Source organism: Conger conger, chromosome 5 (assembly GCF_963514075.1).
Source record: "Conger conger chromosome 5, fConCon1.1, whole genome shotgun sequence".
NCBI classification, from domain to species: Eukaryota; Metazoa; Chordata; class Actinopteri; order Anguilliformes; family Congridae; genus Conger; species Conger conger.
In genome coordinates this window covers 13913691-13928923 of record NC_083764.1, presented here as the reverse complement: position 1 = coordinate 13928923, position 15233 = coordinate 13913691, and the positions used below count along the sequence as shown (strand labels likewise).

Here is a 15233-nt window from a genome sequence, read left to right as displayed (position 1 = left end):
CTACAGTAAATCCCTTTGTTGAAGATGCTCAGAAAGCGGATTAGTTTTTTTCTCCAACTGCTGGCACTTAACAGAGGAAAAATACGTCACGGCTTCACCCCCTATATGTCACCTGCTCATATTTTGCACGCATGGTGTGTTTTCGGTTAAACTAAACTAGAGCACAATAGCCTAGAAACAACGTCAATACAGATGCTCTAAATATATAAAGTGCTTGAGTTGAATGTCACTCTTTCAACAAAATAATTAAAGTGATATAGCTTCTGTATAATATAGCCATATCTATCTGATTTATTTATTTGTTTATTAATTCATTCATTTATTCTGAGGAGAATGATGCCTATCCATTTTTTAAATATATATATTTTAATGAATGTACTGCTGCGACAAGGGCTGCTCCAGTGTTAAGAAACCATTCAGGCTTCCACTTCGACAAACAACGCTAATAAACTGCGTTTTCAGTGTGAATAAGCCCATCCATATAATGCAGCACTCCGAACACAGCCATCTGTTATACACAAAGGGCGTCGCTTTCAAGTTACTACAGATGGGCTTGCCTGCCGCTGCCTGCAGACATACGAGTCAGGCCACGAGTGATTCTAACAGGGCCTACGTCTAGCGTCCCAATTCCAGGGAATAAAAAGAACGCCAAACCACGCGTAATATTTCTCAGGAAACAATCGCCTAAATTTAAACTTAGTGTGGCCCAGCAATATTATTCATGAGCTTGAGTTCTGAACATCATATTTCGATATATGTCTTGTTGTATTATGATTGCAAAACGTTGTAGGTATAATTAGTCTGGCATTGGTGTGAGAGCCCATGAAGCCTACACATTTTTTTTCTAAACGCTGCAATGATAATGCTGTGACAAAGAGTGAAGCTGAATCCAGACAGGTACGAGGCGTTGCGGCTTGCCTTCATTTCAAAGCTTTGTTTTTGCTGGTATGGTTTATTAATGTATCCTAATGATCATTATGATAAATATGCCTACATTAAAAGAGATTGAGAGCCTTGACTGGCCACGCACAGACGCAAAGATCACCGAATCGTATTATACCTGAGATGTAAATTATAGACCAGTTTGGCAACCATGGCAACCATTGTGTTGTGGTCCAGCAGGAGGGGAAGTGTTGGCCCTCGCAGAGCTGTATTGAGAGAGCTAGCAGGACTTGAGCGTCGCAGACTCCTCCATGTGCCGCGTGGTTCTAACGCAAAGTCCACAGTCTGTCAACAGCCCCTCCCCGCAAATCCTTCCTGCTCTTTGAGTAATCTCATTAAATGATTATTGGCCTCTTTTTGCTGTGTTGCATCGTTCACAGCACCGATGGCAGAGTCTCACGCCAGAAGAGGAGTAAGCTAAAGAAACTACGAGAATGAAGAGATGGGATCATTCACATTTTCAGGGGTTGTGATTTAACATTCTTTGTCCATGGTCTACAGTAGGCAATGCCAAACATTCAGAACTGGACAATGTTTGTAATGGCTTCCCCCAATGGGACAGGGGGAAGTGAGGGTAGGCTATTAGGGTCAATTAGATTGTCCAACCTATTCTAAAGCTATAACAGCACTTTGAACTATGACCTGTGCATATGCTCCACAACCTACTGAGGTTTAAAACACAAAACAATAATGACACCAATCTCACAGTGAAGGTGAGCAGTTTGTGACCACCATTCCTTACCAGGGTTTTACAGTCAACAGACATTCGGGGTCTCTACTATAAGGGACTGAGCACAAGAGTTTGGATTTTTTTTTTCCTGAATGCCCGACCATAAGAACAAATGACTGAGTATATTTTTTTAAATAAATTAATCACATAAACTAATGAAGACATTGAAGTATTTTCCATTAAGAACAGAAATTATTTTCACAGAACAAACTTTGGAGTCGTAGAATGAGCAAGGAAATCAGAAGGTTTGCTCTGCTTACTGTATATCCTCCTGTTATGACAACATTGATGTTTTTTCAGGACATTCATTGAACATCATAAATAAAGCTAAGCCCACGTATTTGTGAGAACAATATTCAAATAATATCTTGGGGCAGTGTGTGTAGAACTGTAGTGGAATGATATTCACAATTTTCTGTTTCCCCTGCATAGAAATGTTATTATTTTTAAAATACTCACAATAACAAAAAATACATTGTTTTGAAACATTTATTTTTCTATATATTCAAAATAAAATCCATTAACATTCTGAAAATGAATTCATATCAAAATCAGTAACAGCTAGTATTTATTTATGGGTAGTGTAAAAAAACAGTGTAGAAAACAAAAACATTGTATGTACATAACTTAATAAACCTCAGTTTGACACATATTTATTGTTAGAAGTTTTGGAGTTCAGCTGGATACACAAAATTATTTCTGAATAGCTTGTAGGCAAGAAGTTGTCCCCCGAATATCATCATCAGCAATCCACAGCCTAATGTAACGGGAAAGAAAACTGAGTTAGCGCAGATAGGCCATTCCCCATGTCATCCAGCTATTAAATATGCATTTATATGAATGTGTGAAACCATTATTCTTTCAAGTAACAGGCCTGAACAACATTTCACTTCATCTTATCACATCAGTATAAAAGGCTGAAAGATGGTCTGAAAAATGTCAGTAATGCAGCTAGGGTTTCTTTCAATTAGTAAACAAAAGCCTCAATATAAAATTATACAGTACAAAATGTTTATAGTAAACTATTAATAGTAAACTGTGCTCTGTAGTCAATTTCCGCATTTATAACGGTTGCTTGGCACTTACATCAGGTTAAAAATACAATAGATGCTGAAATGAACTAAGAACAAAATGGATGCTTCATTTCATGGACCAAATTAAAGCCAAAGTACCAGGTGGTAAAACTGAAAGCTCCTGTGTCCCATTTCAGACCAAACCAGACCAAGTGAGGCATTTTTACAGCACGAGGAATCCTGCTAGGGTGCTTATGGAGGGCCAAAAGAGAGGAATCATGGATATGCATGGACCTGACTATTATTCACAGAAAGCTGCATTTGAGGAGAAACTACTAACAACTGTAAAGCCAATTGATATCATCCAGCTCTACCAATCACCAATGGTGTGTAACACATTTCCCAGCATGCAACAGGTCTATGGGGCTGTCATGGAGTTGATAAGGAGAAAGCAATTTAACATCAGAGTTATAAATATCCCTTTCGCCTGTATGGGGATTGGTTGCATTCCCCAGTTGCCTGAAATAACATGCAATACTTTACCTAACGTGATCCACCAGTGTTCTGACGATGGGAAATCTGACATTACTGCAACAAAAGAAAAATAATATTTACACAGGTAGGTTCAGACGTTAACATGTGCGTTTAATTCTGAATTGCACACATTTAGGAATCAACACATTCCTTGACAAAGCAATTGTCTGCATTTGTTTACCATAGGCTGCAGCTCAGGTTAAAGTAAAGATTGTATAACTACCGCTCAATTTAAAGCCCATCAATTCAGTGATAGGATTAAATGTGAAAACATCGTTTTTTCTTTTACTCTAATCCAATTTCTTATCAGGTATGTAATTAATCTGAGATGTGTCACCTTCAAAGAATTATCTCTTCCAAAAAAAAGTGTGTGTGTGATAAATTCTCTAACTTGTCTAGAGTCATTCATGCCATTCTTTGTCTAAAAGCCAGCACTGCAGTGCATAATTACATGGGCAGGCATGGCAGCATTAGACACCATTACACAAAGGATAGAAGGACCCTGGATATACACCATTTGTCACAATTATTACTGTGATTATTAATGCTGCAGGAAAAGGTGCAACACACCAGACAACTATGGTTGAGTAGTAGTGATGAAACATAATTTGAACCAAAATGAATAAAAACATTTGAATTAGGATGTTATGTAGGCTCATTACTAGAACCACTAGCAGCATTTGATGAACCTGTCTGGGCAGGCCCCCTAGTGATGTAGACCCCTAGTGTAGATGGCGGGGTCTACTCCTAACCAACATTCGAAATGCAGCGTTTGTCCATCAAGAATAGCCATGGTATCATAAAAAAACTGCATATCATCATAATCAGTCATTATTTTTATACCGGCAAGAGAAATGCAACATTTATACATGCCACCATTGGCTAACAGTTCATAACAGCCTCCAGCTATGTACCTACACTATTATCTACAAACCAGCTTACCGTAGGCATTTAAACATATTTGCAATGAATAGAAACAGTATTTGAATTTGGATGGTATGTACTGTATCAAGAAGAGCGAAAAGAACATTCTTTCCTTTCAAGCCCTCATTTAAGTTGGGCCCCCTAACCTGCATTGGTCAGTGACCAATGCCTACATTGTTATTAGGGTGGCCTGTAGTGTAGTGGTTAAGGTAAATGACTGCAACACGCAAGGTCAGAGGTTCTAATCCCGGTGCAGCCACAATAAGATCCACACAGCTGTTGGGCCCTTGAGCAAGGCCCTTAACCCTGCGTTGCTCCAGGGGAGGATTGTCTCCTGCTAGGTCTAATCAACTGTACGCCACTCTGGATAAGAGCGTCTGCCAATAATGTAATGTAATGTTGTTATGAATAAATCTTTATCATTATTTTTTAAAATTATGAATAAATAACACACAGTTGTTCAGGGCAAAATCTTATTAATTAAAAGATAAATTAGATCCTTAGATATACACATTGCAGCTAGCCTAGTATAGGGTGATGACTTAACCAACATTTTCACATTTTCAGGTTTATCCATTAATACAGGTGAATATTTACTACTATTAGAACTACTACTACTATTATGGATTTTCCTTGTCACTGTTGCCCTAGGCTAGATCTGAGGGGGTCTCAGGCCTGGGTTCTTTGTAAAGCTGCTTTGTGAGAATTTGTATAGCACTGTGCAAATAAAATTGAATTGAATATTAGCATTTCAGATTAAACATATTAACCTGTTACCAGTGTTACCACTGCAGTGCCTCACCCACAATTGCAAACTGACCGAACCTCAATCTCTGCCCCACATTGCTGCCCCGAGAACCCCACGTCCCTCCCCGACGCCCCGCTTTCTGCCAAAGCCAAGTGCCACAGGATCGATCTCTAATCGCCCTCCCGCTCTGCCCACCCCGCGGCCTACATTTCCCTGCACTCCCCTCTCTACTGACACCAGTACTCACCCCACATGGTCAGACCGATGTGTATCAACGTGATGGTGATGGCGTAGTCCCACACCCACTCCTCCACAATCCACGCAAACATCAGGCCGGCCACAATGTACGTCAGTTCCATGGAGATTACACTCACTGTGAGTGAAAGAGGGATTCGTGGGGACCACCACCAGAAGTGATTTCAAATTGTGTCAAATTTAAGGATGTGACTGACAATATTAAGTACATCCCAAGTGCATTATTTTGCGTTGTTTTCCAATCGTGCGTACATTAGACAGTGCGAAAGGTTATGCTAATTCACTTCATCGATGAAGCAAACTGCAAATTTGCAGAGGTAAATGAAAAAAAAAAAAAAACTAGCTGGATTCTGGATGGTTTAGTTTGTGCAAAGAAGATTGAAAATCCAAGTTTAATTATTGCCTAACCTCTGAGGCACTGTTTAGGGAGTTTGGGAGCTCTCTGATTTGTTTAATGAGTTCAACTTAACATGCATATTGTTAAAAATCAATACTGAGTATGTTTCCATTCATTTGTCAAATGAATTGCGCAAGGCAAAATAAGGTGAGAGTGTAGCTAGAATAATTACAGGTTATTTAAACTCATGAATATTCCGTAGGCATAAAAGCACCAACCTAAAAAAAAATTGTTTACATGGTAGGTAGACATTTAGCATAAATATGATATCTAATAAAGAAACCATTACAGCTTTCTGTACAATTTGGAAAAACACGATGAGTCAGAATTTATGTCTGTGACATTGCATCAGACTGTTGGGCATGCAAAACTTACCTAAATATTTTGGATTTTGCCATGATGGTTGTGTTGTGTAGTCGAAGGGTGCAAGAAGAGTATCAACATCATGTACTCTAAAAAGAAAGATAATACACAATATAATAAAATAAAGTCACAATACATGTAAGGCATATTTGTAAAGTATGCATTGAACAGTCATTGAAATAATTTACAGTAGATTTATAAAATGTGGATGTCATAATATACACTCAATGACCACTTTATTAGGTAGACCTGTACACCAGCTTGTTGCAACATGCAAACATTTAATTAGCCAATCATGTGGTAACAAGTAAATCCATAAAAGCATTCAGATGTGGTCAACAGGTCAGCTGTTCTTCAGACCAAATGTCAGAATGGGAAAGAAATGTGATTTTGACCGTGGAATGATTGTTGGTGCAGACAGGGTGGTTTGAGTATCTCAGAAACTCTGGGGGTTTTCACACACAACAGTCTCTAGAGTTTGCACAGAATGGTGCAAAAAGGTGTGAAGGTGACAATAACGCAAATAACCACACATTACAAAAGTGATACGCAGAAGAGCATGTCTGAACACGCAACACGTTAAACCTCTAAGTGGATAGGCTACAGCAGCAGAAGACCAATAAGTAGAACAAAGAAGTATAATAAATACCTAATAAAGTGCTCACTGAGTGTATACTGTACTGTACTGTATATGTTGTATCTACTATATGGTGCAGTGGTTAAGTATTTGTGACACAATTTATTTGTTTTGGCTCTTCACTCCAGCACATTGAATTTTAAATAAAACAATTAATAGAAATTGATATGAACTTAAGGTGCAGGTTGTCAGCTTGACAATTTGAGGGTATTTACATTCATATAGGGAGATTTAGGGAAGAATTACATTTTATACATACTGCCAGCTGTGTCTTTACATCATTAGTTCATGCACAAGAAAGCTAAAAAAAAAAGGTCTACAGTTGATTCTAGGCATGGAATTTTCATTGGAGTGTAGTGGATGACCAAATTAAGATCAGATCAAGAATACTGCCCAGAATAGGCATAGATGTTTCAGGGACTACCATAAAGAGAAGACTACGCCAGCATAACCTCAAAGGGTGGACAGATAAGACTGGTATTAACCTGTACCAAAAGACATCTTATCTGATCAGATCCAACCAAATGCCACAAAACTCATTGGATGGCACTTCACCTTGCAGCAGGACAACGACCCCAAACATACTGCTAGAGCAACCAAGGAGATTTCAGGGCCAAAATGTAGAACATTCTGGACTGACCTAGTAATTCACCTGTCCTGAATCCAATTGAATAATGTGTTTCACTTGCTGAAGACAAGACTGATGGCAAACCACCCCAGAAACAAACAGGAACATCACTAGGGAAGATTTTTAGTGATATCTTTGGGTTGCAGACATCAAAAAATACAAGGGATCTGCATGATCACTTTTTGCCCAATTACATTTGCTATTAAAATGGAGGACTTGTATAAAAAGATCTGTAATTCTTATACGGATCACCCAATACCGATGCAAATACTCTCAACTTAAATCACTCTGAATTTTAACCTCATATTCATTGCTTCCATTTCAAATCCAATGTGATGGAGTACAGAACCAAAACAAAAAGTACTGGTATGGCAGCATCCAAATACTTATGCACTGCACTGTATATACAGTACTACTGCATAACTGCATTTAAAAAAGTATAATACTGGGGTTAATTTTGTGCACACAGTACATTTTAATCGTCTGTCAGTATTTCAAACAAAAGCCTCAAAATTTCCAGGGTCTGCTTGTGCATGTAGGAAGTTATCACCTGACAGGAAGTCAGAGTCAATCAAAAACCACAACACATGTGGTTAACAAAATGAAAGAAAGTTCTCATTTGCATATTGTGGATATTTGTGTTACTCTCTTACCTGAATACTCCTATACACAGACTCACAATGATGTAGTACACAGAATAAAATGACAGAAAACATATCATCAAGTTCTGGAGAACAGTCTGTGGGAGAAATAAATACAAATCACCAATCTGTTACCTTATTTTTCACATACAGATGCATTGTCAACCAGTATATTCACATTTCTTGTAAACTTTACCAGCTCAATGTAAAATGTCTTGAGAGCAAAATGATGGGTTACAGATGGACCAATGTTTTTTGGAGATGTTATCATGCAAAATAAATCTTTTATAGTCCAACATGAATAAACTTAATTGATCCCTTGGATTGAATTGAAAACTCCATGTCATCTATCCCTTTCTTTTCCAAAAGGAGCTGTTCTAGTCTCCATCATGTACAGAGTACTGTGCATAAACAATGTGAACTCAGTGCCACTAACACAGTCCGTGGTAAACACAGGTCAGCACACTCCGCCATCTGACTCATCTGAGAATAGTTTTGCAGCTTTACCCATGTGTCGACAATCTTGGTCTTGATTGACATCTGTCCATGACGCTTGATCAGAGTGGTCCCGCAACACCTGCAACAATAGTCCAAAAACATGAAGGGCGGCCGATTATTTTATCAGAACAGACATTAGCAGGTAGCTCGCTGTAGCTAACAGGGCTGGGCTTAACAGGATTACCCACACAAAAAGCCTAAGTCAATCTGCGGTGGATAAAGCCCACCCAGAGGCCCGCCCCACTTTTACGGCCCACGACTGCTAAATATAGCCGCCCCGCAGATTCACACAGTACGCACGTCGTAATAGGGAATTACTTTTCTTTTATTGTGCAGGACAATAACTTCTGTTATTTCCATTGTGCTAGCAGCAGCTGGAAAGTGCTAGGAACGAGCTAGTGTTGGCTTGACGTGGAGTAAATTAAATGCAATTAGGTCACACGCACTCAGAAGCTCCAATGTTTGTTTTAACCAAAATTCATTAGGATGACCCTTGACATCACCGTCTCAATGAACAAAGATGGCTGCCATTTTGAAAAATGAATTAGGATGATTCTAAGCTTCTAGCCACATTTATTCTCACAGTGGAGAGTTTAAGCATCTATATCTCTGAATGAGCCATGGACAGACGTTAAGGGTATGAAGAGGCAGCCAACATTGTGCTCCCATTTTCTTGCCTGCAGTTAAGCGAGTTAGCCAGATTTTCTTTGTCTTTCTAATAAGACCAGTTTAGAAGAGAATGGATGTTTGAAGTCGATAATATCACCAACTTACGACTGTAAAAGCAGACTATCTAACCAAAAGTCGACTGAACCAGTGCATTATGTAACCCAAAGATTATACAGAATAGCTTGTTTGCAGATGTTCTTTGCTGGTTTGGGTTGGAGGAACACAATGTTTTTATTCTGTTTGGCTTGTAAAGACACTTCCACAAGTTTCTCCAACACTTGCCAAGTAGTTTTTTGATGTTCTCTTGAGACTCATGTGCCCAACCAATGTAGGAGGACAGCATGTGGTGAGATTGACAGTGTCACATGGGATCTGGCAGGGTTTGGTGAACCCTGACCTCTCTAATGGTACATGTAGAGAGGGGAGCCTCACCCAACCCTGCTTTCCTTGTCTTGGGGGTTATTTCCAGGGAATGGCTCCTATTGTGTGATGACCCAAGGACAAGCATGGTCGCACACAACCCTCTACCCATCATGCAACTGTTTGCAAATATTGTGGCTGCTTTACCCCATAGGCAAAAAAGGCCTGACCGAAGGTTAATGCGAAAACTCTTAAGGTCACACTTCTCCTTCCTTGACCTAATCCATACAGCACAGACAGATGAAACCTCACCTAGTCAATTAATGACATCATACCAGTCAACTGACAAGAGGGGGGAGCACCCTACTTCACAGGGTCCCAGGTAGACCAGCTTTGGAGTGACTCGCCCAAAATGGGGTGGATTTCACCAATTTTACTGTTCAAACATAGAAAATTGATAATAGCTGGCCAGAAAACACGTTAGACAACAGTGTACATAGTTTAGGGCAAGGCCTGGAAAAATGCGCCCGACTTTACCACTATTTCAGACTGAGGACAACAGTTGGACAGCCAAAGCACACAACCTTTAGAGATAAAAAAGCTTATTGGATATATATTGATTGGAACAACTAGTATGGTTAAAAACACAAGTCCAAAATGTCACTGGAAATTCAAATGGTCTAAAAATATGCAAATATAGATACAAATCCTTTTTACAACTCAGAGGACATTGTGCCTTGCATATTGTAAGTGCATATACAACTAAATATATTTAAGCATGGGTACAATTGATCTTTAACAGATTATTTAGTTCTAATAGCCAGACCTTGGGATGATCTCTTTATGTCTATTTCAAGTGACCTCTTGGATATTTCCCAGAAACACATTCCTTTGGAGAGAAAGTAATTCTGCAAATTCCATTTCCTGTGTTTGAAATGCCCTTGTTATTGTCTCACCATGCACCAATGGACACTACAGGCAATACTCTAAATGCCCATTCATATGTGAAACCTGCTCTGTATGAAAACAAATAAAACACAAAATGTACAGCGTATTATATCGGAAATGCAATTATCGAAGGGTGTGAATATCTCTCGCGTTTCAATGTGATGTTTGAAATGGAAGTGTTCCTTCTCCTCACTGACACTTGAGTTTAGAATGTGCATTGGTAGGCCTGTCGTTCTCATAATTCAATTTCATCGGACATAGCCCAAAGCATACACCGTACCAAAGGCATGTAGCCTACTGCAATAAACAGCTGAAAATATTACCACGTAATGGAAATGCGAGGGACAAATTAATATTAACAGCGGTTCAAAAACAGGTTGTTCAGTGACGCACCAGTGTATGCAACTAATAGCCATTTCGCTAAATACGTGGAATACAGTTTCCTACTTCTTTGTACTGCAATAACATCGGCGTTTCACCACTTCTGTAGCTAGCTTAAGATTTTATTTTTAGTAACAAAATGGTAACCGCGCTCTTATATATAAAACATCGATATCCCGGTCCTGATTCTCTGACGACGTACGTCTACTTGCCGTCATTGTCGTTTTTAGGGGATAGCAATGCGGTTACCAATAGCTAATCATATTAAATGTTTTTGGGAGTCTACCAGCAGAAACTTTCGATCTTCGGCATCATGTGTTTGACTATGTAGCGAGAGCACCACTGCAAGCACTCGCTTGGTTCTCCGCTCATGCGCATTGACTACTGCCTGGGCAATTTGTCAGTACTCGTGGGAGAATTTGGGTAAGAAACATACAAATTTAAACAATTATACTTTGGAATAAAACTGTTTACGCAACAAATAGTTCCCTATAGAAAGGTGTAACGCGCCGTATTATACTTTCGTTTTAGGTTTTCTACGACTGAATTAGACTAAAACTTAGCAATAAAGTACAAAACGACTGGACGTGTCATCAATAATTTCAGCCAGGAAGAGGTTCAGTGTGATAGAGCATGAAATTAATTACACTATATATTTACAATAAAAGTAGCCACGAAAATTACGGGAATCGATGGGAAATATGTTGCTGCACCTCTGTCGTTTCTTGGAGACGGTTATTTAATGATTTATCCTACTCTTTCAAGAATAATGCAAGCTTTAGTGCAATTCCTTTCTTATGGCTGAGAAACAGCAGGAACTGGGCGCTAGTCAAACGAGCGAGACAAAAATATTTCAATCACCATTTCCTTCCAATAAGGTTTCTAGACAGTTAAAATATCATTTTTGTTTTATTGCAACGTGTCTGCGGGCCTGCGGGTGAGAATTATATAGAGTATATTCCAGCTCCGCCATTTTGGGAAACTGCCTTTAAAAACACATTAAATAGTATCAGAGCAAAGAAAAGTGTTTATATCAGATACAATGCATGATCCGCGTCTTGCGCGGGGATGGTCCATAGTATATGAAACGTACCTAGCTCTGTTATTAAAAAGAAAAATGTTTTGTTTGCGCAGAACTGAATATTTTATGCACACTCGTAATAAAAACTATTTGAGGAGAGCCTGACATACATATTAATAATTCTTAAAACAAACAATGGAAATATGACAATAGAAGTAGCTAGTTAAATATATTAAAGACAATGTTCCAAAATGAACACCATCTTTGGTTTTGTATTACATAGCCTATTTATTTTGCTACCAATAATTTCAAAAGTATTTCCGCGAAATGTATGACTAATATTTACATTTAAGCCTTATAGTTAGCAAAATGATGACCCATACCATTTTTGAATGCGATTAAATTATCAGTTGGAAAACCTTAACTTTCTTATTTTGATAAAATCTCCACATCGATTTTAATTTAAATGTAGCCGAATGCCTCCACTTAATTTTAGACGGCCAAGATGCGCGTATGATAAATCATACAATTAACTGCAACAAGTGATGGAAATTATAAGCAATTCAGGAAGACAATACCACTGATTATTGTTTTCATTAATGCGCTAATTAGTAATGTACATAAAAGCCGTGTGATTTTTCTCCATTTTTGCTCAGTGATTTCATTGTTGAATAAGCCAAGGTCTTGAAAGTTTCAAACGCAGGATTGTTTGAACGTGGATAACAGTGACCTCTAGTGGTATTTTATATCCTTTACGTTACTGTACCATTTAAAATACATGATTAGTTTATGTACATGCGTTTTGTAACAATGGGCCAAAACATGTTTTTGAAAACCTATATTACGTCGTTTAAATTTGTATCGCCACTGCCTGTTTTTGGTCATATTTACTGTACTTTAATTATCTGTGTCTTCTGTGTAGTAAGCAAACAATAACAATCCTACTGAATGTTTAGTCATACAACAATGATCATATTTGTCAATTCAGATGTTCAGATTCAGATGTTTTGCTGATTAAGTCCACTTGTGCTCTTAGAAGTATCACTAATATTTAGGATACTTTTTCATCAACAGTGGAAGATTGTTCCACAGTATGACAGCATTATAAAACTCAACAATAAAACGTTTTTATTTGAAACATACTCATACTATGCTTTGAGTGCAACATTTAACCAAAATCATTTTATTATGGTAAAACTCTTGAGAGGTAATTGTAATTAAAAAGGCAAGTACAATCATTGGTTGTTTTTCCGTGGTTCTAAATGGATCTGTTGCAGGTTCCACCTTTCATAACATGGAAGAATCAGCTAAACACCCTGTTGCTCCTGATTTCGATGTTTATGAGGCAATGGACTGGAAAGATGGAGTGGGGACTCTTCCGGGGAGTGAACTGAAAGTATGTGACCCATGGCGCAATCTTACTGACACAAATTCGGAGCACGACTTCATTTTCATGTGAACAAAGAAACGGCATGTATTAATGCATGCCAAGTGTCATTTGTGTTAAGGGTATGCATGTACAATGCCTTTACTATCATTTGATAACCATAAATAATTACAATGGATGCCTGTAATGAAAACTTCTCTGTTTTGAAAGTAATGAACTGCAAACTAAGATAGAAATCCACCATGTTTTGATCTAATCTAATCACAAAAAGTAGACTTCATACATGTATGAGCATTTGTGTTTCAATGTGTGTGTGTGTGTGTGTGTGTGTGTGTGTATGTTTGCATGTGTGTCTGTTTTGATGATGGCTTTACACGTGGGGTTAACATACTGTACAGTATGATGATGTGGATGCTTCCGGAGTTAGTCTCTGACCTTCAGTCACTGTGGCCCTGATGGCGGCGTGACAGGAAATGTGATGCCGTATCTCTGTGTTGGGCCCGTCAGTTTCGAGTGAACGAATTTGGGGTTCTGGAGGTCATCACAGATGATGCGGAGGCAGAGAGCGTGAAGAAGGCTCACGCCAGGACCACGTGGGCCGTCCCCACCGCGCAGGAAGGCAAGGCACCTCTTGGCTCGCACACACACACGTACACACGCGTACGCACGCATACACACACATATACACATATGTACATGCACACATGCTCACACATATACACATACACACACACGTACACACACACATACACACATACGCACGCGTACACACACATATACACAGACACACACACACACACACACACACACCTACACATACACTTGCACACATACAGTACTGTGCAAAAGTCTTCGGCACCTGTATAACATTCTGTACGGATTTTTTCAAAAATAATTAAATGAAAGGCCCTAAATAAATGTACTATACATTTTACATTACATTTTAGTAATTTGGCAGAATAGTTAAAAACTGAATCGAATCAATATTTTTTGTGACCACCCTTCGGCGTTAAAACTGCATCACTTCTCTGAGATATAGAACTGCAGGACAGCGTTGGCAAGACAATCAGCAGGAAGGTTGTTCCAAGCATGTTAGAGAACTTGCCACAGCTCTTCTGCAGACTTTGGTTGGCTCCTTGCTCCTGATCTCAGACAGCCTTGATCAAGTTTTTATGTAAAAAGTAGTAAATCGCTTCCGGTAATGTTACTTTTTTAAAATTAAATACAAAAATGTCTCTGTAAAATGTAATATTTTGGAAATCTCAAATGTGTTTTTATACTTTTATACTAACACACACAAAAAAAAGAACATATGTGTAATAAAGTTTAGGGTGCCTAAGACTTCTGCACAGTACTGTATGTACACACGCACACACACACACACACGTACACACACACACCCACATGTACACACACGAGCACAAACACTCACACACACACATGTACACACGTGCGCATACACGCACACGCACACACACATACATACACATACACACACACAAATACACACAAACACAGGCACACGGACTCATATTTACCTACACACACATAAATACACACACACACACGCCAACACACACACAGACACATGCACGTACGTAGGTGCATATATACACACACATGCACACGTATATGTAAACATACACACAAATGCATGTACATAGGTGCATGCACACACACAAATACACGCACTGGCAGGCAGACACACACATGCACGCAAAAACATATACATAGGCACACACACACATAGGCATGCACATACGTACACACACATGCGTATGAGTATGTGAGTATGTTTGCGTGTGTGTTTATGTATGTGTGTTTTGACACACAAGTACACGCATACACATGCACACAGACATGCTAAAGGATAATAAACACACATGCTGGAGCAGTCAGTGTATCTGATCTTACAGGCTCGGTGTGTCCTTGATTTAAATGGCAAGCACGTAGTCAAAGTCACCAGCTGCGGTCGACAGTATGTTATATTATATCTGTCCTATTTAATTTACTTTTCAAGGAAAGTGTTACGATTAGTCTTCAGAAATGTTTACAAATTATGCATTTCACACCCTTTGAACCGTTACTTTATTAAGAATTACTTTATTACTTATTACTATTGTGGGCATCTTGTTGCGTACAGCTGAGCTCTGTCAG

The 15233-nt window shown here is 38.8% G+C and overlaps 2 protein-coding genes across 3 annotated transcripts in view; one reads left to right on the top strand and one right to left on the bottom strand.

Moving 5' to 3' along the window:
- Positions 1–2294: 2294 nt before the first annotated feature.
- Positions 2295–11047, bottom strand: tmem244 (transmembrane protein 244). Its single transcript, XM_061242858.1, has 7 exons — positions 10955–11047; positions 8320–8389; positions 7825–7910; positions 5919–5995; positions 5139–5264; positions 3229–3273; positions 2295–2429 (listed from the first exon to the last, which is right to left on the bottom strand). Exons 1-7 carry the CDS (start codon positions 11044–11046, stop codon positions 2332–2334), a joined length of 594 nt encoding a protein of 197 aa, XP_061098842.1. The 5' UTR covers position 11047; the 3' UTR covers positions 2295–2331.
- The window catches only part of l3mbtl3 (L3MBTL histone methyl-lysine binding protein 3), a 41307-nt gene continuing 37065 nt past the window's right edge, over positions 10992–15233 (top strand). For both annotated transcript variants that reach the window (XM_061242857.1, XM_061242855.1), the window contains exons 1-3: positions 10992–11091; positions 12967–13085; positions 13584–13695. In XM_061242857.1, coding sequence (XP_061098841.1) covers positions 12984–13085; positions 13584–13695 — 214 coding nt within the window. In that variant the 5' untranslated portion in view covers positions 10992–11091; positions 12967–12983. The remainder of the gene's footprint in view (positions 11092–12966; positions 13086–13583; positions 13696–15233) is intronic.